The following is a 23916-nucleotide window of genomic DNA, read 5'->3' on the forward strand; positions in this document are numbered from 1 at the left end:
ATACCTTGTCAAGAGCCTTTTATAGTTGTTAGTTTACTTTCTTGCCATTTATCTTTCATGCCTCTTATCAAAACCCCAAAAATAACTCAACCAATAATAAAACACTTCATTACAATTCCTAGGGAGAACGACCCGAGGTTTGAATACTTCGGTTTATAAATTTAGGGGTTTGTTTTAGTGACAAACAACTTTTTGTATGAAAGGATTATTGCTTGGTTTAGAAACTATACTTCGACGAGATTTTATTTGAGAAATTCTAAACCGTCAAAAATCCAATCATCAAAAAATGGCGCCGTTGCCGGGGAATTGCAATGGTATTGTGTTATTGGTTATTGTATATATGTGAATATTGTGAATATGTTTGCTTTTTGCTTCTTTGTTAATTTTTAGTTTGTTCTCTTTAATTGTTCCTATTTTTTGTTTTTTTTTTTGCCCTCTCTTGCTATCATGAATTCCCATTATGGCTATGAGTGTGATTACAATTATGTTGTAGGTGATGAGGACTATAATGAAGATGTGTATTGATGAGCGGATAATTTGTATGCTTTTTGGCATTGTTTTTAGTATGTTTTTTGTATGATATAGTTAGTTTTTAGTATATTTTTATTAGTTTTTAGTTAAAATTCACCTTTCTGGACTTTACTATGAGTTTGTATGTTTTTCTGTGATTTCAGGTATTTTCTGGCTGAAATTGAGGGACCTGAGCAAAAATCTGATTCAGAGACTGAAAAGGACTGCAGATGCTGTTGGATTCTGACCTCCCTGCATTCGAAGTGGAATTTCTGGAGTTACAGAAGCCCAATTGGCGCGCTCTTAACGGCGTTGGAAAGTAGACATCCTGGGCTTTCCAGCAATATATGATAGTCCATACTTTGCCCAAGATTTGATGGCCCAAACCGGCGTTCAAAGTCACCCTCTGGAATCCCAGCGTTAAACGCTGGAACTGGCACCCAAATGGGAGTTAAACGCCCAAACTGGCACTAAAGCTGGCGTTTAACTCCAAGAAGAGTCTCTGCACGAAAATGCTTCATTGCTCAGCCCAAGCACACACCAAGTGGGCCCGGAAGTGGATTTTTATGTCATTTACTCATTTCTGTACACCTTAGGCTACTAGTTTTCTATAAGTAGGACCTTTGACTATTGTATTAAGGAGTCTTTCGATCTTTGGATCTTTTGATCATGTTTTTATGATTGAACCCTCTTTGAGAGGCTGGCCATTCGGCCATGCCTAGACCTTATGCTTATGTATTTTCAACGGTGGAGTTTCTACACACCATAGATTAAGGTGTGGAGCTCTGCTGTACCTCGAGTATTAATGCAATTACTATTGTTCTTCCATTCAATTCCACTTGTTCTTTATCCAAGATATCACTTGTTCTTCAACTTGATGAATGTGATGATCCGTGACACTCATCAACATTCTCACCCATGAACAAGGTGACTGACAACCACTCTTGTTCTACAAGCGATCAAGGCTCTAGTGAATATCTCTTGGATTCCTGATTGCACGATGCATGGTTGATCGCCTGACAACCGAGTGCTCGTCTGACAAACGAGCCAACCATTCCGTGAGATCAGAGTCTTCGTGGTATAGGCGAGAACTGATGGCGGCATTCAAGAGAATCCGGAAGGTCTAACCTTGTCTGTGGTGTTCTGAGTAGGATTCAATGACTGAATGACTGTGACGTGCTTCAAACTCCTGAAGGCGGGGCGTTAGTGACAGACGCAAAAGAATCACTGGATTCTATTCCGGCCTGATTGAGAACCGACAGATGAATTCCGCTATGCTGTGACAGAGCATATGCAATCGCTTTCACTGAGAGGATGGGAGGTAGCCACTGACAACGGTGAAACCCTTGCTTAAGCTTGCCATGGAAAGGAGTAAGAAGGATTGGATGAAGACAGTAGGAAAGCAGAGAGACGGAAGGGAAGGCATCTTCATGCGCTTATCTGAAGTTCCTACCAATGAATTACATAAGTATCTCTATCTTTACCTTTGTGTTATTTTCGTTCATCACCATTACTATTTGAGTTTGCCTGACTAAGATTTACAAGATGACCATAGCTTGCTTCAATACTAACAATCTCCGTGGGATCGACCCTTACTCGCGTAAGGTTTATTACTTGGACGACCCAGTGCACTTGCTGGTTAGTTGTGCGAAGTTGTGTAATGCCACGGTATTGAGCTACCAAGTTTTTGGGGTTCATGACCGGGGATTATGAGAGTTGTGAAAAGTATTGTTCACAATTTCGCGCACCATGTATCAAGGATGGGATAACCAAAGGTGGGAGGAGCCATATGCTTATGATCAATCTTCATGGCAACAACCTCCACCAATGCACTATGAAGAAGAGCCATTCTATGATGCATGTCAATCTAATGGCTATGGTGAATCACCTTGTGACTTTCAAGAACTACCACCATATGCCTATGAACCATATCCTCAACATAACTCCCAACCATACTCACAAGCCCCTTCTTACCAACCACCTTCATATGACCCTAATCCATACCCATCCTACCAACAACCATATGAGCCATATGAACCACATATAGAGCCACCACCATTCCAACATCAATATTTTCAAGAGCCACCTCCTTCACATTATTACCAAGATGAACCACCTCCAATAAATGAAAATTTTCAACCACAAGGTGAATACTACTTTCCAACACAACCTCCCATGGAAGAATACTCATATCCATTGAACCAAGAGCCACATGATCCTAATCATATTATCCAAGAGGAACAAGAGTCAAGGGATCGTCTCAAGGAAGCATTGGATCAATTTCAAGCAACCATGGAATGTGTTGTGTAACAAGTGGAAAGAGTGGAAAACATTGAATCACCACAACTCTACCAAGACGAACCACCTTCCTATTATAAACCCTTTCCCCAAAATGAGGAACCCTTCCACCCACCCCAATCTCTAATGGATGAAACCCTTGGTGTTCTTGTTCAAGGGCAAGAAGAGATGACAAGGGATGTGCAAAATTTCATGGCCGCCTTGGATGCGGTAACAAATCAATTAGCCTCCCAATGCTTGAACACCCAAGGAACTCCCATGGCTACATGTGGAGAATCAAATGAAGAACATAGCATGAAGGAGAGATTGGAAACTCCGATGGAAAATGAGGGAAGTTGCTTTGTATTGGAACAATTGGAGGAAGCTTTAATTGTTGAAGACAAGGAAGAAGTGGTAGAAGACTTAGGAGATGCGGAGCTTCCATGGGAACATAGAGTTGAAGAAAACCCCTCCAAGATGATTGAAATTGATGCTAGGGAGGAAAGTGCACACCTTCCAAGGCATACTCCATATGAATACTTGGATGTGATAGAGAAAGAATTGAGTTCCCTTGGTGATGAAGATCAAGCATCAAGTCCTAGTGGTGAAGAATCCTTTGAGCATGAAGAACCTTCTCCGGTTGGATTTGAAAGCGTTGAGGAGGTAAATTTTTCTCCCCCTCCCTATTATGATTTGAGTAAAGGAAAAGGTTTAGATAAAATTGTTGAACAAAGGATTGAGATTAAGAGATCTTGTGAAGAGGTGGAAGTCCGTAAAAATAGAAGAACGGGGGTTGGTTATGCTTTGTCAAGATCTTTGGAAGCATCTTTGCCTAGGTTGCCATCTACACCTTCATTTGAGTGGGTGAAATTCATTCTATTAGCTTTATTATCCCACTTGAATATGGTTTGCTTGAAACGGATGGCCAACTTAGGGAAGTTTGTGGGGTGAAGCATAAGCGGAAAAGGTTTTGTGGTAAGTGTTGCAAATCAAGGCTCATTATGGTTGATGCATCAAACATGAGATATAAAGGTGGGAATAGTGCTCAAATAGATGGGTCTAGAAGGATGTTTGGTCACTTTGTTGAGAATTCACCTTGCTCACCACCCACATGGATTAATGATAATCAACTTGGAGATGGGTGTGAAGATAAAATATGGGATCCGAGAACACATAAGGATCAACATTGGGAGCCCATGGTTTGTGAAGAACTCCATCAAAGTTTGGAGATATTAATCTTGAATGATGGAGCTTATTGGAAGTCCAAGCATTGGTGGAAGTTCCAAGATGAGTACAAGCACAAGCCACCTTGAGAGAAGCTCCCCATAAGTCCAACTTAAGGACAATAAACAAAAGTGCTAGGTGGGAGACAACACACCATGGTAACTTCTTTTCATTTTCACTTTTTGTAAATATTGGTAAAAATTAGTTTAATTTCGTGTTTTGTTTAGTTAGTTGAGTATATTTGGTAGTTTAGTATGTTAAATAAGGTTCTAAGGTGTTTTGGTAGCTGTTTGGAGGTTTGGAATGCTTGGATTGGTGCAAAAACATAGAAAATTTTTGAAAACATAGCACCACCCACGCGTACGCGCACTGCGTGCGTACGCGTGCATCAAGCGTTTTGGACCATCCACGCGAGTGCGCCATGCACGCGTACGCGTGGATTGAGAAGTTCCACCTTCCATACCTTGACCCGAGAGTTAGGCCTGCACTGTGCGGAAATTGGGCCTGAGGCACAAACCTATTTGCGCGCTCGCGCACATGACGCGTACGCGCCACTCTCGAAATAAGCCATCGACACGCACGCGCGATGCGCGCGTGCGCGTGGATGCCCTTTCTTCCATCCATTTCTTTTCTTCTCCTCTTTCCATTTCCTTTCCTTCTCCCTTCTTCTTCCCTCCTCCAATCCCTCATCCAACACTTCCAAACACCGCGCGCGTGGATGCCCTTTCTTCCATCCATTTCTTTTCTTCTCCTCTTTCCATTTCCTTTCCTTCTCCCTTCTTCTTCCCTCCTCCAATCCCTCATCCAACACTTCCAAACACCATGGATAACCATTTATTTTCGTTAGTTAATTAGTTAGTTAGTTAGTTTGTTAGATAGCTTTAGTTTAGTTTTCATTTTATTTTCTCCATTTTCATTACTAGTGATTTACCTCACTCCAACAATGTATGCTTCCTTGTTTTTATATCTTCTCATTTTATGGTGTTATATTTTTGTTTTCCATGCACAATGCACCACGAGAAATAACGGAAGCAAGACTAAGAACACGTAGCAATCCGGAGAGTCGCCGTACCCCCCTGCTCATCTTTGAGTGCATCGAGGACGGTGCAAACTTTTAAGTGTGGGGAGGTCGTCTGACCGGTCGGCAATTTTAGGTGACAAGTTTCTAATTCCAACACTTTTGCATTTCATTTTAGGATTTTAGGATTTTTACTTACATTTTCTTATTTTTGCATATATATACACAATAAGCTTAGTCAAAATAATGAAATTTTTCAAGATTTCTATCTATAGGGCACCAATTGATTTGAGTGAAAACTTTTCATTAAACTTGCTTGAATTATATATATTGTGAAACATGGTTTTTGAGCTAAGAACACAAGCAAGTGAGTTTTGAGCCTAATGGTGTGGTTACATCTTATAACCACTTATTTTTCCTTCTTGTGTGCATTATTCTCTTTCTATGATTGTAATCTTTGCTTTGTTTGATTCTTTATTTCCATTATTTTATGTATTCATGCATTTATATGATTGAGGCCATCATTTCATTTAACTCACTTACCCAAATAGCCTTACCTTTTATAGTCCTTTGTTAGCCAATTTGAGCCTACGATTAACCCACTTGTTCTTTAATTTAGCACATTACAAGCCTTAAAGCGGAAAACAATAAAAGTCCTTAATTTGGATCTTTGATTAGCTTAGGCTAGTGTATGTGAGTATCATTCAAGTGTGGGAACCTTGGGACATTGGGTGAATAAAAAGGTAGTTTTGTATTTTTATTGAAAATATTGGGAATTGGGTACATGCTCATGTATTGATCAAATGTATAGACCTTATGCATTGATGCTCTTGTATATAGAAAGAAAAAAATGAGAAAAACAAAAGAAAAAAAAAGAAAAAGAAAAATAATATGGAAAAGAAAAAGAAAAAAATAGAAAAAGAAAGAAAAAGAAGAAAAAGAAAGAAATAAAAAGGGGACAAAATGCCCCAAAGCAAAGTGTAGCTCAATAAAATCAATGCATGAGTGTTGTGAAATGAAAAGGGATACATGAGTATGTGAAAAAGTGAAAAATGGGTAGTTAGGGTAGAACTTAATTGTATAGGATGTCATAGGTTAGGTGGGAAGTTTAAGCTTATCAAAGATTCAAATTTCAAGCTCACTTAACTATATATGCATCATACCTTGACCCTAGCCCCATTACAACCAAAGAAAAGACCTCATGATACTTGTATGCATGCATGAAATATATGTTGATTGTTAGAAGAAGAACAAATCTTGGAGAACATGATTAGGGGAGAATTGAGAGAATCAACCCTAAACACTTGAGCGAATAGAGTGCAAATACATCCGGTGAGGGTTTGATGCTCAATTACATGTTTCCACCAATGATCATCTCCTTTCATGCAAGTTTGTAAAAATATTTAATAGCTCAATTCAATTGTCGTTTGGCATGGTTGTTAATACCTTTTGCCCTTGTGCTTATATATGCTTCTTGGGAATTAATTTATTTTGACAAAGCAATTGCATTCATGTAGATAGTTGCATATAAGTAGATTGCATTTAGTTAGTTTTCATTGAATAAATGTTGATCCCTTTGCTTTCTCTTGGTTTAAGCATGAGGACATGCTTGGTTTAAGTGTGGGGAGGTTGACAAACCCCAATTTGACGGTTTATCTTGTATTGATTTTAGGGGATTTTATAACCTTTTACCCACATTTATTCAATGAAATAGCATGGTTTTGTATATTCTCCTTTAATTGTGCTTAAGAGTGAAAACATGCTTTTTAGGCCTTAAAATAGCTAAATCTAATTCACCTTGATTCTATTAGATGCCTTGATATGTTTGTTAAGTGATTTAAGGTTTAGGAGGCAAAGATTGGATCAAGGGAATGAAGAAAGAAGCATGAAAAGTTGGAGAACTCATGAAGAAATGAAAGAACCGGAAAGCTGTCAAGCCGACCTCTTCGCACTTAAACGACCATAACTTGAGCTACAGAGGTCCAAATGATGCGGTTCCAGTTGGGTTGGAAAGCTAACATCCGGGGCTTCGAAATGATATAAATTGTGCCATATGTTGCTTCGCGTTCAGGGGCGCACACGCGCACTTTGCACGCGCGCCGATTCTGTCCGTGGCCCACTTTAATGAAATCGTCCCCAGCGGTTTTAGGAGCCTTGTGGGCCCAATCCAACTCATTTCTGATGCTATTTAAGTCAAGGATTGAAGAGGGATGAGACATCTAGTTACCATTAGTTTAGTTTAGTAGTTAGAATTAGTTTCTAGAGAGAGAAGCTCTCACTTCTCTCTAGAATTAGGATTAGGATTAGGATTAGTTCTTAGATCTAGGTTTTAATCTTTGCTTTCTTCTACTTCTACATCTCAATTCCTTGTTATTAGATTCATTCTTCTTCTATTCTTTTGTTGCAATTTCCTTTATGTTGTTCTTACATTTTGTTGTAGATCTACTATTGTTCCTTCCATTTTCTTTCAATTCAATAAGAGGTAATTCATAATAATTGTTCTTCTTTGCTTTTCTATTGTTGATCTCTTGTTTTTGTAGTTGTAGATTCCTTTAATTCTTACATTAATGATTACTTCTATTGCCTTTTATGTGTTTGTTGAAATGCCTCTTCTAGATATAGTATAGATTTTGTTCCTCTTGGCCTAGGTAGAGTAATTAGTGACTCTTGAGTTATCTAATGCCTTTGTTGATTGGTAATTGGAGAGATTGCTAATTGGTTTGGAGTGCACTAAAACTAGTCTTTCCTTGGGAGTTGGCTAGGACTTGTGGCTCAAGTCAATTCATCCACTTGACTTTCCTTTATTTAGTAAGGGTTAACTAAGTGGTAGCAATGAACAATTCTCATCACAATTGAGAAGGATAACTAGGATAGGACTTCTAATTTTCATACCTTGCCAAGAGCCTTTTATAGTTGTTAGTTTACTTTCATTGCCATTTACTTTCACGCCTCTTATCAAAACCCCAAAACAACTCAAACCAATAACAAGACACTTTATTGTAATTCCTAGGGAGAACGACCCGAGGTTTGAATACTTCGGTTTATAAATTTTAGGGGTTTGTTACTTGTGACAAACAATCTTTTGTATGAAAGGATTTTTGATTGGTTTAGAAACTATACTTGCAACGAGACTTCAATAGTGAAATTCTAAACCGCCAAAAATCCGTTCATCAACGCATGAAGGTGCAAATTTCACCACTTGTGCATACGCATGGTGCGTGCGTATGCATGGTGCGTGCGTACGCATGGCTCCCTTTTTGGCGTTGTTCCCCAATGATCTCATATCCCACGTGAAGGGCCTTAGTTCCCCTGGGAGTGTGTCTTTAATTGGCGTGGCACACTGCTTTTCCCACGTTGCACGTGAAGTTCTCTGTTCAGTGCAGAGAAGTTTTTGTTTGCTTCTCCATTTCTGTTCTTTGTGATTCCTGGCTTTCTTCTTCTTCAATCTTCATCAATTCTCTTCTAAATTTCTCCTGTAATCAATGAATGCATACTAACTCAAAGTATTGCTCAATTAATCATGAAACCAATGCTTATCTTGCAATAACTCTTAGTTTAATGAATGGAATTCTAAGAGAAAAACACTAAAGATGCGCACGCATCAATACTAACAGCCCTTAGGTATATTCAAGTCCCAATTTACTAAAAGTCTGCTTAAAACCCTTGCTAACTTAAATATCAGAGTCTCTTGCAGGTATCATCCCCCACCCCTTCACGAGAAACCTGAACAGCGGCACCCAAAACAAGTCGGACACTACTTCAGAAAGAGTCTAGACCTCATGTTCAAGTCCAAATCACCGTTTTAGGTAACCCTCAAAATACATACTAAAAAAATTATTTTTACATAACTAATATATATTTTTTGTGTTTTACATTCTGGTATTAACATTCATACATTATCTTAATATTAATATTACTAATTAAATTGTCTTAACATTAACACTTAAAATGATAAGAATATTAAAAACTTAAAAAAAACAACACTAACAATAAAATAAATATATTCATATAAATAAATTGACAAAATAATAACTTATATATTGAGGATGATTTAGATGTGCAACAATATGTTCTTCTAAAAGGGCTAAATCTACACACTCACTCGTTTCTTCAATTTTCATTTATAGTAATTTTGATCTCATTCTACCACTACTACTACTATAAACCACTACCACTACTCTGTCTTCAGTGTTTTATTACTATTCTATCTTTCGTATTTTCGGAGACCACGAAAGGAAAAGAAAGAAATTTTATAGAGGGTGACTAGGTGGTGGACAGCTACATTCTATGCATAGAGGACGCGTGACACCCTCTCTCTTTCTCGCTGTCTACGATAGAAAAAGCAGCAGGAGAGCAGCGTTGAAGCCGGGCCTTGGATGCGTATCGCCACTCCAGCATCTTGCCATGGCCGAGAAAGAGCTATCAGCATCTCGCCATCGCCGAAAAAGAGCTGTCAGCATTTTGCCATGTTCAAGAAGCCTTCGTCACCACCAATGGGTCCAACGTCTGGTCCATGCAACTATACATCACCAAACTGAAAGCAATATATAAAATAATTTATTGATATATATTAGCCATTAGACAGATGTTTTTATGAAACTAAGTTATAGCAGTTGACCGGTTGAACAGAATAAAAGCAAGCACCACTTTTAAAAAAGATAACTACTCCAATGAAGATGTTAAAAACATCTTTTTATGATGATCTTGGTTTAAAAAGTGTGACTTATTTATTTTGTCACACTTTAAATAAAAATAACACTTTTATAGCATATAAAAATCAAACCCTAAAATTTATCATCCAATAGTCAAAATAAAATATCTTTATATAAAAACCGTTATAAAATTTTTATTGGAATATCCACCTTCAAAAAATGCAGTTTTTTAAATTTTCTGTTAGATTCTAAAGAAGTAACCGTTCTTTTTCCCGGGAAAGAAGCTAACATTGACAAGTGGACACTAAACTAACAACCAGAGGAACGAGAAGCAAAACTTCTCCCTCTTCATAACGTCACCATCTCCACCCCGTGCCACGTCATCGCAACAAACCCTATTTGCCATCAGTTCTAGTTAGTAGTTACAGTTAATAACTTCACTCTAGCTTAGACTACAGTTGGAAAATAAGTAAATAACAATAAAAAGAATAAAAAAGAATTTAGAGAAGTAGCTTGTATATAAAGTGGGAAAACGTGCATTGATTAAACCCACGAGAGTTGAGCCATTATTTTAATCTTACTTGAGTCTCAGAAATTAGAGTTTTCATCCATTTGTTTTTTTCTCATTCGTGAGGACAAAGAAAGTGAAAGAAAATCAAAGAAACTCATCATGGGAGATTGGGATTTCTGAGTGCACTTCAAGATAGAATAAACTCTAAGAAGCATCGCCATTTTCATTGTAATTGGCTATCGTGTATCACCTCGAATACACCACAGAGATCATCGAAGTAGAAGAAGGTCAACAACAACACAAGCTTCCTCCATAAAAGGTTTTGCATCTCTTATCTCTATCTCTTCCTTTGATCATTTTTTCTCTTTTTCCTTTTGTTTTTGTTTGAACTCCTTTTTCTCAATTTCTTATTCGTTAAGTGTTACTTTTGCAACAAGATTCTGTAATATATAATTATATATCGCTCTGCATCAACTGCATTTGTTATATTTGTAGAGCTTTCTTGTTAAGAAAATCAAGTCAAACTTTTTTATGGCTTCTTGCGCAGGCACAAGATTTGGAAACACAACAAAAATGTCATTGAGAATCATCTTTCAGATCCTTTTCTACTTGCATTTGCTCCTAACAGCAGCCACAGTGATCTTCATCACTGTTTATGGCCTGACCTCGGAATCTGGCGGCCAACATTTCCACCCTTTGAAGTGGTACCCTCCAGTTCTAGCTTCGACGGCATGTGGCGGAGTAATCAGTTTCCTGTGGCAATGGATCACTTTCAGCTACCCAAGAAACGCACTCAAGGCAGCATTTTGGCTAGGTCCGTTGCTAACATGTTTAATGGCTGGGATGTTTGTGTACATAGGCACTGCAACTAGTCTTATAGTGGGATTAGTTTCTTTCTGTTCTGCATTAGCTCAATCCCTCTATGGTTGTTGGGTCAGACCCAGATTCGAATACGCGACAAATATCTTGTCAGTTTCAACAGCTTTTCCACCTGCTAAAACCGGAGTGTCGGTACTCGCGACAATTGTAATTGGAACCCTTTATTGCTGTTTTCTTGTATCCGGGATCGGTGGAGCTACAGCCCTTCAAGACAAATTCAAATTAGCTTTCATTTTCATCTTGGTGATTATGCTGAGCCTGGGATGGACCATGCAGTTTCTCAAGAATGTAATACAACTCACCATTTCAAGGGTCACATATCTGCAGATACTTGGAAACCCCATGGATACTTGTGCCGCGCTTCGTGACAGTATCAATCGTTCTGTTGGATGTATCGCCATTGGCTCAATCCTTATCCCGGTCTTCACTCTCCTCCGCAGTTTTGGACGCTCCATGAGTCTACTTGGAGGAGAAAATGAGATCATGTTTTGCTGTGTTAGTTATTGTATGGGGATGGTAAACGTTCTTCCGAAGTTTGGGAGCCGATGGAGTTTTGTACATATTGGAGTCTATAACAAAGAGTTTGTGGACGCATCTCAAGATACTTGGGAAATCTTCACTGGAGCTAGAATGTTGCCACTCATAGACTCGGATCTAACCGGAGCATTATGTTTCCTTAGCGGAGTAGCTGTAGGTGCATTTTGTTCTATGGTGAGTGGAATTTGGATCCTTGTGATGCATCAGAGCTATGCCCTGGAAGTATCCATTTATGCTTTCTTGATTGGCTATTTCATGGTAAGGACTACGAACTAGGTTACATTTTACACTCACTACTTTCAGACTAACTCTTTTCATGGATACTGACTATGGTACCGATGTCTTGATGCAGTGTCGATTGGCAATGGGGTGGCTACAGGCATGTGTTGCGGCATACTATGTTGCCTACGGAGAGAATCCAGTGAACGATCAATTCGACTCAACAATTCCAGCACGCTTGGAGCAGATTCAAAGATCTCAGGCTCTGTAACCATTCTGAACTAACAATTTTTTTCAGCTGAACATATATACTGAAGGAGAGTAAACCAACATAGCTGCAATATCTCCAAGATAAAATGATACTGACCACACAGTTGTAAGAACAATTTCTTTTTTGGTATTGTACATAAAGATTTCTGATGCAGTCATCAATTGTGATTTGTGACAGATATTTCTAATGTGGTTCATGATTTTGTGTGAATATATTCCATAGAATAAACAGACACATGCATGTCAGTATTGAAGTAATAAAGAATTGACACCAGTCATACTAATTTTTAGTATATAACTTTGAAGTACACCATAAACTTATTCTACATATTGATCATTAGTTCATAGGATATTCTTCTCAGAAATAAATCAACTATATAACTTTCTACATATGATATAATCATCTGTGCAACAAATGAAAGCTTTAGTCCTCATAGCTGAGAATAAATATTATAGCCAGAGCCTTTAGATCGTTGTCGGGAAGCAAATCATGAAAAGAATTTAAGTAGATGCCTTAGTTCCCAGTCACAACAAATAATTGACTTGTGAAAAAGAATAATGATGACTCACAAGCTACACCAAGCAAATATGTATACGGTGCTACAACGAAATACAAGGTATCAACCTCACATCATTTTGGTCCCAGATGACCCCGTCCCCCGCATTCCGTACACATCATATTACCTGTTCCTCCACAACCTATATGGTGAAAGTTATCAAAGTGAAAAAGGGTTTGCAACAAAGATTCTCAACAGACAATTCGATATTAATAATTAATAAGCACGCAAGTGTTTCAATATAGAAAGAAGTAGAATGTCGCATCAAGTTCATCAACTCATATATGAAGCTTATTTTAATTAATGTCATAACCTCTCTCTATCTATCAAAAGGTTTTAAAACCTTTTAAATATGGATTCGTTCAAACCTCTTAGATGCCCAAGTCACAACTCGTCAACCCCAAATGGTTCATCTAAACAATCAACAAAGTGTAGAAGTTTCAACTATAAACCGAAATTGGCCATCCTTAAGATCAAGTAGATCCATCAAGAAAATGCTTTTATTTATCTTAATAAGAAAACTACAAGATGCAGCAACAGTTGAACACGAGGAGTAGGGAAAAGAAATTTGGCAGCACATGAGATATCTATGTTTGCACCAGAACATACCTAAGCAACGAACTTTGACAATTATGCCCTGGCTTTCCAATATGGAGTCAACGTATAGGCCAGAACCAGCACAAGTGATGCAAAGCACAGCACCTTTAGCTTCGCAATCAGTGCATCGGAGATTGTTACCGATATCTTTCTCAGTCAAAGATAGTCCAACAGGCTTCTCAATTATTTCTTCTGGGATGGCCTTATCATAGCAAAAGAGAGATTCAAGATTACTCTTGCGTCTGTTCTCATCTGCCTTCAAACTTGACACAGACTGAAACAATAGGAAATAGTTATCTATGAGGTACATTAAGTGCAAACCAAACTTCTGTATGCAGGTACTCTGGAACACATTCTCAAATGTGAATGAAAATCCGAGAAAGGAACATAATCCCACATTGTAATACTTCATCAGAAAAGTTATGTAGCTTTAATAAGGTATTCTCCCTTCCTAGGCTTTACTACTGATGTGTAAAAAAATAGCAGGTACAGAAAAATGAAATTTTGCAATCAAGATTTATTTACTACCATGTAGTTCTCAGGTTCTAATAGCTCAAATATGGTTTAGGCAAACTGTGATTGGATTTCAGAAACAGATGTCGTTTTTCTGATCATAAGTCATTGAAGTGACCCCATCCACCCCCACCCCTCCCCCCCCCCCCTTCTCTCTTTTTTTCTCTTTTGTTTCTCTAATTTATTATTCGTAAATGGCAATCCTACGAGACTTTTCCAATAGGTATAGTTGATCGAATGACTTATCGAATATTAAAAATAATCAAAAACCAAAAGAAAAAAAAAAAGGTTTCCATAATAACAAGAAGAACAAATCTTGTCCCATTAGATCAATCTCCATCTAACCTAAGCTTCTCTACCAGCCTTCTTAATCACTACCCAAAGACTATAACAATGACAAGGAATTCAGCAAAATTCGTTCTACCTAAATACTAAATACACCCTTAATAAACAAATACATAAACAGACATATTACAACAATCAAGAAACTCTTATTTAATCGTTGCAATAGCTCATAGAATTTCCAGCCCGATCCTATAGTAATTAAGTAAAGTCCAGAGGGATCATTCTCACAATAAAATTCTCAATTCTGGTTGAATACTTGTTGTTTGGTATTCCCCTAATTTCTATTACAGTTTCGCTACGAATGGCTATATTTTCGCTAACAAATCCAACACTTCAATAGCATAATTTTCATTACAATTCTCGTAATAGAAAATACATATGATCCAAAATAAACGCAAAGAATCGAACAAGAGCCTAATTGACTGGTGACTAACCATGTTGGAGGCGCAGCTAGAAATGGAGCCATTGCGGGAAACGGCGTGAGTTGTTATGTTATTCGTCAAGCTTGAAATGGAACCATTGGACCGAAAATTGATCAGCGTTCTCTTCGTAGGAATCGAAACCTTCACCACCGAAGCGTTCGGCAAAGGGACCAATCTCGACGACGTCGTTTGCAGTGTTACTGAAGCCATAAGCACACACAGAGAGAGAAAGAGAAACGCCTAATTTTTTCTTCACCCAACTGTGTTACAGGTATAACATACTTCCTTCCTCGGAGAAATCGTGCGTTTTCGTTCGCTTCCGCTTTTCGTTCCTCGTAGTTCACGAAGCAGACCCGGATGGGGAAGTGGATCTACCGTCCTCCCCGAATTATAAGTCCGAAGTTCGGATTCGCTTTATGGTCCTCGACACAGCCCAATATTAATTTCAATATTTTATTGGGCTTAAGGCCCACATTTGTTCGAAGCGCCTCCAAAAAGTCTGGGTTCCATTTTCCAATTGAAACTTGAAGATTTTCAACTCAACCTGACCCAAAAAAAAAAAAAAGGGTTTCAACTACACAATTTGGAATTGAACTTTTTGCTTTAAGGTATAGTTCTAGGGCCTTCGGCTCCGGGAATTTGGCCGCCGGAAATTTGTGATTTCAGAAAACGTAGGAGATGATTGACTGATCTTGGAGCTTGTAATGATTTCAACGCATACGCATGCTTAATTTTGTTGGACATGGCAAGACCAAAAAATAGTTTGTTGCAAATGGCAGATCCGTTAGGCATGTTTTTTGGACATCCGTTAGGCATTTCAATGATTTTGTTTGTGACTCTTAGTCGGGCTGAGGAACAGTTTGCAATGTTAAAATTTTGGAGAAAGTGACAAATTAGTCTTTTGAAGATTTACACTTCATATGCCAATAAGCCATAGCTTAGACGGCATTCCGCTTTCTCTCTTATTTAATTTTTTTTCCTCCTTTTTCCTTCTTATCTTCTTTCGTTATCATTTTCTTTTCTTATATGTATTTAAAAAATTAGAATACAGAAATTTTGATATACAATACAAAAATTTTTAAATAACCACATTTTCAGAACATTAATACTCAACTAACAAAATATATACATTACATAAATTTTGATACACAACATAAAATTTTGTGTGCACAATATAAATTTTAAATTTTAGTACAAAAATTTTTGAAGCACTACAAATCAAAAAAATTGACACTTAACCAATAATATATGCACAACATATAAATTTAGTGTATAATACAAAAATTTTAGTATATAATACAAAAATTTTGTGAACATACTCCTCTTCTCTTTGTCACCGCCACGAGGAGTTTCGTCTTTCAATCTTTCAATAACATGCATGTTCCTAACAAAAACATAGTAGATTTATGAAAGGGTAAGAGGAACAAATTTACAATGGCGATAAAAAGATCTTTTCAACAGCAACAAGAGCAATTCTCATGTCTTTAGTTGTTGTCATTTTTTTTACAAAAAAAATATCTTTCTTTTTATTTTGTAATTTTGGATCAATGGCTATTCATATTATTTTTTTTATCGGTGGTGTTGCATTTTTTTGTATTTAGATTTTTGTTTTAGTAAAGAATTTTGTGATAAAAAATGATGATCAAAAAAGAGAGAAAGATTCTGTTATGATGATGTAGTAATATAAATTGAAGATGATAAAGATAAAACAATGATAAAAATTAAAAAAACTTTTAATAATTTGTTATGTTTTATGTAAATTTTATTATTAAACAAAATATAAAAGCACTAATTTTTATGTCTAATGTCTTAGTATTTATGTCTCCTTTATATGAAATATCAAACAAACACAACTTTAGAAAATTAGAGTGGACATGTACTCAGATTCAACTTCTTCATACAATATATATTAAACATAACTTTAGTGTAAATTTTATCTATTTTTTTTTAATTATAAAAACTAACAAATTAATTATAATAAAAAATAAAATTACAAATATTATAGATTTTAAATTAATTAAGATTAATTATATTTTATATTTAATCTTTTTTGTATAAGTATTTTTTTTCAATCAAATAAAATTAAAAGAAATTTCTCCTCGTCTAAATTAAGTTTATGTTATTATATATTTCTCATCTCTTTTTAAAATATTTTTTTTCTCTCCCACACCCACACACACATTTTTGAAAATTTCTTTTCATCTATCTCTGTTTTTTATGTACGTCTCTCTTTATATTTCTTGTCCTTATATCTGCTATGTTCAAATCTTTTTCTTTTTAAAATATTAAAAGATTTTTATCATTTACAAATATGAGAGAGTTAAGTTATTAAATTTGATCATTAAAGACTTGGCAAATATCAACTTCATTCTTAGTTGAATGTCATATTTTTTTATGTATATCCTTCTTTATTTCTGTTGTCCTCTTATTTATCTTCAACCTTTTTCTTCTCAAACAATTGAAAAATTTTCTGATATTTACAAAATTGAGAGAGCAAAAAATTTACTTTCATGAACACTTGATAAACATCAATTTTATTTAAAGTTCTTAGATAATGCTATACTTCTTTTTATAAATATTAACAAATTAATTATAATAAAAAAAATTAAAAACATGATTGATTTTAAATTAATTAAGACTACTTATATTTTATATTTAATTCTTCTTGTGTGAGTATTTTTCTTCTCCAATCAGATAAAAATAAAAGAAATTTCTCCTCATCCAAATGAAGCCTGTGCTATTGTGTATCTCCCACCTCCTTTTGAAATACTCTCTCTCCCTCTCTCTTTTTCATTCTCTTACAAAACATTTTTCATTTATCTCTATTTTTTATATATGTTTCTCTTTATTTCTCTTGTCCTTTCATCTATGTTTAATTTTTTAAAAAAAATAAAATATTTTGTCATTTACAAAAACGAGAGAGCCAAGTTATTAAGTTTTTTCATTAAAAATTTGATAAATATCAACTTTATTCTTAATTAAATGCCATGCTTTTTTTATGTATGTCCTTTATTTTTATTGTCCTTCCATTTATCTTCAATTTTTTTCCTTCTAAAACAAGTGAAAGGTTTTTTGTTATTTACAAAAATGGGAGAACGTAAAATTTGTTCGTTAAAGATTTAGTAAATATCAACTTCATTCTGAGATAATGACATACTTCTTTTTATTTTATGATATTGTGTTCTTGTTAATTAAGTTGTCCTTTATTTTCATTCTTTTTATATCTTAGTAGGAACCAAGTATATATTGATATAATTTTAATATAATAGTTACATATTATAAGACCTCAGATTTTTTAAAATTAAATAATGAGTTATTTGTTATTTATTATATTTATTTAAGATTTTGTTTTTAGAATTTTTTATATTAATTAAATATTTTTATTTATAATTTAAAGATTTAGCAATTGAAAAATAATAAAAAAATTATATGCTTTAATTTAAATAATTAGATTTTGAAGTTTATTTTATGATTTTAAAGAAAAGTAATCTGATTATCTTTAACTATTGAATTAGAGTATTTATTTAAAAATAATGTGTAAATTGATAATTAAATAATATTTTTATAGATATTAATGTTAGACTAAAATTAGTTTATAATTACTCTATTATCCCTAATTTTATTAAAAATATCTATATTACCAAAAACCTTAACCTAAGTGACACACACAAAATCCTAATCCACTCTCACCTCACACACTCACCCTCACCTGTGCTTTACACACATACACACACGAGAATAAGGAAGAAAGAAAGAAACGGAAAAGACAGAGATCCGAGAGAGCAGAGGGGAAGCAGAAAGAAGAGAAGATGAGGAGGAGACCGCGCCCAATCGTCACCGCCGCGCCGCGTCCTGCTACCGCCACCGTCGCTGGAGATGCACGAGAGAAAGGAGACATCGAGAGGGAGAGCACCGCGCACGAGGGAGAGGGGCCAAGCAAAGAGCCAGACGCAAAGAGAAGGAGCTGTCCCACACCGTCATTGCGCATCGTTGCCGCCGTCGCGCCGGTCGCCGCTGCTGCTATTGATGGAGGTTGTCGCCGTCACCGGGGGGGGGAGCAAATGAGGGTGACGCCAGAGAAAGGAAGAACAAAACAGGGAAGAAGTAGAAGGGGCTTCCGCCGCCGTTAGAGCTCTACTGGCGTGGTTGTTGCTCGTTGTGTATAGCTGCTGGGAGCGGCGATGTGGCCGCTGAACCGCCGCTTGTGTCACTACTATTCGGTTCAGTCGTTCCTCCTTAGTTATAGGTCGAGTTTTGATTGTTGCAACGTCGTGTTTGGAGTAGCGATTGTTGTCGCGGGAGCGATATAGAGCTGTGGTTGTGGCTACCACTGTTACAAGCCGAGAGAAAAAGAGAGTTTATCATGTAGTTAAGTCGTGATCGAGGTAGGGGCATTTTCTTAAACTCATTTTACTTTAAAAAATTATTACAAGTCGATATTAATATAAAGAATATATTTTTATGATTACATGAGTCTTATGGATTGAACTAAACTGTTTTGGATGGATGTGAATATTTATCTGATTGATTTATTAAATTATTGAAAAGGTTGTATAGTCCAATTAATTGATTGATTTGGTTGAGTTGGTGATGGTTGGATTGGTCTCTGGTTTGTGATAAAATAATTATCGAATGTTTGAATGTATTTTGATCATTGCGGTTGAATTATTATTATTGATGAGACTGGTAGTTTGAATTCTGGATTTTGTTAATTTTCTTGAGTTGAGTTGTTGTTGTGAAAATGGTTTATTGAAAATTTAATTCGTATGCCTTATTGAGGAATGATTTAGTTTTGAACACGTTGAAAAGGATTAGAATAATGGTTTGATATTGAAAATAATTTGATATTAAAACACACTGGGTGAGCGTCCCTTATCTGAAACTTCTGATGTTCAATATTTAGTGGTTAATTGTTTCAGCCCTTATAATCTAATACTTGGCCGACCATTTTTAAATAAGTTTGGTGCTATAGTATCTACAATTCATCTCCGTGTGAAGTTTCCTGTGCAGGATGACCTTATCGCTAACATTCACAGCAACCATCATGAAACTTATCAATGTTACAATATCAGTCTCAAGCTACCAAGCCGAACTATAGGAGCACAAGTGAACAGCGTCAGTAGCTCTAACGAGCTCCCAGCACTTGCTGACCTGGACCCAAGAGCCGAGTTCTTTGAACGGCCTACACCAACAGAAGGCTTAGAAAAAATATATTTCAATAATAACCCAGATAAATTTACTTATGTAGGTACAACCCTCAGCTCAGAGGAAAAAATTTCATTCCAGCAATTTCTGCAACAACATGCCGATCTATTTGGATGGACACCCGCTGACAGGCCCAGGATTGATCCTTCGTTCATTTGCCACAGGTTGGCGCTAGATCCGTCTGTCCAACCTATAGCTCAGAAGAAATGCAATCTCGGTGTCGAAAAGAAATAGGCATCCTTGGAGGAGACTAAGAAACTAACAAGTGTCGGGTTCATCAAGGCTGCAAATGTGGTCATGGTAAAAAAAAACAAAATGGTAAATGGCACATGTGTGTTGATTTTACAGATCTCAACAAAGCATGCCCAAAAAATGCTTATCCATTACCCTCTATTGATTGTTTAGTAGATAACGCTTCAGGTTATAAAACTCTGAGTTTCATGGATGCCTATTATGGTTATAACCAGATTTTGATGCACCCTTTTGACCAAAACAAAACTGCATTCATTACTGAATTTAGAAATTACTGTTATAAATTAATGCTTTTTGGACTTAAGAATGCAAATGCCACATGTCAACAGCTCATGGATAAAGTATTTGCAAACTAGATCGACAGAAACCTAGAAGTATATGTTGATGACATGGTCGCAAAAATAAAGCCCGGTGATGATCATCTCAATGACCTTTTGGAAATCTTCAACCAAATACGGCGATATAACATGAGGCTAAACCCAGAAAAGTGCGCTTTTGGAGTGCAGGGAGGCAAATTCCTCGGATTCTTGCTTACAAACCAAGGAATAGAAGCTAATCATGAGAAATGTCAAGCCATGTTAGACATGACAAGTCCACATACAATCAAAGAAGTCCACTGTATAATAGGGAGACTTGCTGCTTTATCTATATTTTTACCATGTTTAGCATCCAAATCTTTCTACTTTTTTCAAACATTAAAAAAGAAAAACAATTTTACTTGGACTAAAGAATGAGAAAAAGATTTTTCAAGTATAAAAACCATCCTTTCAAAACCTCTGATTTTACAAAAACCCCTTCAAGAGGAAGAGCTTTACTTATATTTATCTGTTACTGACTGGGCAATAAGTTCTATCCATGTTACAAAGAGACAAAAAATGCAGCAACCAATTTACTTTATCAATAGGTCTCTACAGAACGCCAAGCTTCGCTACTCAAAAATTGAGAAATTAGCTCTAACCTTGATCTTCTCAGCTTGGCATCTTCGGCCATATTTTCAGAGTCATACCATTAACATCAGAACTGATCAACCTTTGAGACAGGTGTTACACAAACCAGAGCTGACTGGACGACTTATAAAATGGTCGGTCAAACTCTCTGAATTTGACATCAGATACTAGAGCAGAGGGCCAATCAAATCCCAGCACTTTGCAGACTTTATAGCCGAGTTTACTGCTCCAAGTTCGGAGGACCACTCAATAGAATAAACCCTTTATGTGGACAAGGACTCCAATCATCAAGGGTACGGCGTCGGAGTTCTACTTGAAGACGGCAACGGTTTTGTCTTAGAACAATATTTGCACCTTTCATTCAAAGCAAGCAACAACCAAACTGAATACAAAGCACTGATTGCCGACCTAAAACTAGCAACCGACTTAAACATCTCTAAACACAAGGTATATTGTGATTCCTTGCTAGTTGCGAGATTATATCAAAAAAGTCAAAAGTGTGTAAATTGCCAAAAGCACGGTCCGATCACACACTTACCAGCCGAAGTTCTCCACAGCTCGGAAGTAAGTTGGCTATTCAACCAATGGGGGCTCGATATACTTGGCACGTTCCCTTTAGCACCTAGACATGTAAAGTTTCTGATAGTTGCAATTGATTATTTTTCAAAATGGATAGAAGTTCAACCCTTAGCAAAAATAACATCGCAGAAAATGATTTTCTTTGTTTGGAAAAATATTATCTGTCGCTTCGGCATACCTCAGCACATTATCACCGATAATAGTCACCAATTTGCCAATAACAAGTTTACCTCTTTTTTGCAGAATTGAAAATCAAATAACATTTTTTCAGTAGAACATCCACAAACAAATGGATTAGTAGAATATGCAAACAAAGTCATTTTACATGCCTTACGAAAGAAGCTCGACAACGCTAAGGGGCTATGGGCCGAATTAGTCCCAGAAGTAATATGGGGATACAATACCACTGTGCATTTAACAACGAAAGAAACATTGTTTCATTTAGTATATGGCTTGAAAGCAATGATACTCGTGGAGATATCAAAGTCCTCTCTCTGAGCACAATATACTGATCACATTATAGAGGACATTTCCAGGCAAAACGAGCTTGATACCATCGAAGAAATCCGATCAATAGCAGAAATCAATCACCGAGCTATGCAGCAATATATAGCTCGGCGGTACAATAAAAGACTTTAACCAAGAACATTTCAAGTCAACGACCTGGTACTGAGGAAAACGGAACAAGCCAGAAGGCCCTCAGCCCATGGAAAATTAGCGGCAAACTGGGAGGACCTATTCCAAGTTATAGAGGTAGTTGGCAATGGGGCCTATCGTTTACAATCACTTGATGGTAATACTTTACCAAGTACATGGAATATCTCCTCCTTAAAGCTATATTACAGTTAAAATTCAGAGCCAGGCGAGTACTCTTTTTCCCCGAAAAGGGTTTTGCTTGGAGAGGTTTTAACGAGGCTCGCCTACCTGCACCTTTGTAATAAAGGTTTATTAAAGAGCTATTTCTGATTTCTTATCTGTATACATCTATCAGTTCAAACGTCAAACTAAATATTCTATTAATCAACTTACAGATTGGCGTAAAATGCCTCTACAGTAATCGGCAAAACAACTATCAAACACACCGAGCAATTAAACAAAAATGGTATCAAGAAAAGTATATGGAAATGCAAAACATTTTTCATCAATCTACAACTATCTGATCACCAAAATCAAACTTAAGATCAGAATAATCTCAAAAACCAAAAGGCATACTTTGAAGTATCTAGCTATCATGATACGAAAATAAATTATCAGTAAAACCAACACAACATGCACAGTACCAATGTTCCGAAAAACTAACATTAAACAAAATCCAGTCACAAACTACTTGGCAGCATTTTCATCCTCATCCTTGGCAACCCCTTCATCATCAACTAAACCTCCATCACTAACAATCTTGCCCGGATCCATTTTTGATCTTGATCAGGAGCTAAAAACTTGGCCTGAATCACTACTCTCTGAAAACCCTCTGAAACTACATCTAAGATCTCTACTTGATTATTTTTCTCAACCTCCTTCATTTCACTGTCACTTCAATAATTTAGTTCTACAAATTAGAAACTTCGGTTTCCTTTTTCTTTGCAGATTCAACCTCATTCTCATACTTACCTTAGATTAACCTCAACTCTTCCTCTTTCTCTTGCCAAATTTTTTCTCACTTCTATCAATAGACCTTCCTTCACAGACACGCACTGTTTCAAACTAGTTATTTCTTCAACTTTTTCGAGCACTTTCTTGTGCTTCAATTCCCTAGTCAATCGAAGCCCTAGAACCTGCAAAGGTGTATAGAAAATATTAAAAGCAAAATATAAACGTTTACCACAGATCATAAAGACATGAAGTCAAAACTCTAAAAACTGATCCACAGCAACATCACCGACCTCATCAACTAAACTAACATCGGCCGATGATTGAAGCATTTCATCGGCGACGACCATATAAGGAAACTTCTTATCCCATACAGATGAGCTTTCTCCATTTTCAGAAAATTCATGCAGTTTGTGTTGATTATCAACAAATACATTAAGCTCTTCTAAGGGAATCCCCTTTTTAAGTCAAATCATCAGAAACATCAAGACCCACAACATCCGTTTTTCTCTTTTTGGAGATAACTTTCCTTCTACCAGGTTTAGGTTGGTTAACCTCACCTTCACTATCTCCTTTAACAGGGTTTGACGATGAACCCTCCTTTTCCAGATTTTTTTGTCTTCAGCCGAGATCTCAAGGTCGCTACTGACACTCCAAGATATTTGCCACCTACATTAAAAAACAACCATATCAGCAAAACAAATCAAGATAAACACAAATAACCACTATAGCAAACTCACCGAGATACTCCAACATAAGACCTTTATCTTCTTCCCAAGGAAGCAATTCAAACATAGACAACAAGTTTTTTCGAT

General features: G+C 36.4%; 2 protein-coding genes across 3 annotated transcripts; one reads left to right on the forward strand and one right to left on the reverse strand.

The window, feature by feature from the left end:
* Positions 1 to 10279: 10279 nt before the first annotated feature.
* LOC112696891 (protein PNS1) lies at positions 10280 to 12390 on the forward strand. 2 transcript variants are annotated; one of them, XM_025749821.3, is made up of 3 exons: positions 10280 to 10511; positions 10740 to 11866; positions 11961 to 12390. In XM_025749821.3, exons 2-3 carry the CDS (start codon positions 10766 to 10768, stop codon positions 12096 to 12098), a joined length of 1239 nt encoding a protein of 412 aa, XP_025605606.1. In that variant the 5' UTR covers positions 10280 to 10511; positions 10740 to 10765; the 3' UTR covers positions 12099 to 12390. The 2 variants fall into 2 exon arrangements, with proteins under 2 accessions (XP_025605606.1, XP_025605605.1); XM_025749820.3 differs by lacking the exon at positions 10280 to 10511 and having other exon boundaries at positions 10599 to 11866.
* On the reverse strand, positions 12376 to 14921 carry LOC112696892 (uncharacterized). Its single transcript, XM_025749822.2, has 3 exons — positions 14544 to 14921; positions 13264 to 13525; positions 12376 to 12796 (listed from the first exon to the last, which is right to left on the reverse strand). Exons 1-3 carry the CDS (start codon positions 14739 to 14741, stop codon positions 12729 to 12731), a joined length of 528 nt encoding a protein of 175 aa, XP_025605607.1. The 5' UTR covers positions 14742 to 14921; the 3' UTR covers positions 12376 to 12728.
* Between the last annotated feature and the right edge of the window lie 8995 nt (positions 14922 to 23916).

This window comes from Arachis hypogaea, chromosome 6 (assembly GCF_003086295.3).
Source record: "Arachis hypogaea cultivar Tifrunner chromosome 6, arahy.Tifrunner.gnm2.J5K5, whole genome shotgun sequence".
Classification (NCBI taxonomy): Eukaryota; Viridiplantae; Streptophyta; class Magnoliopsida; order Fabales; family Fabaceae; genus Arachis; species Arachis hypogaea.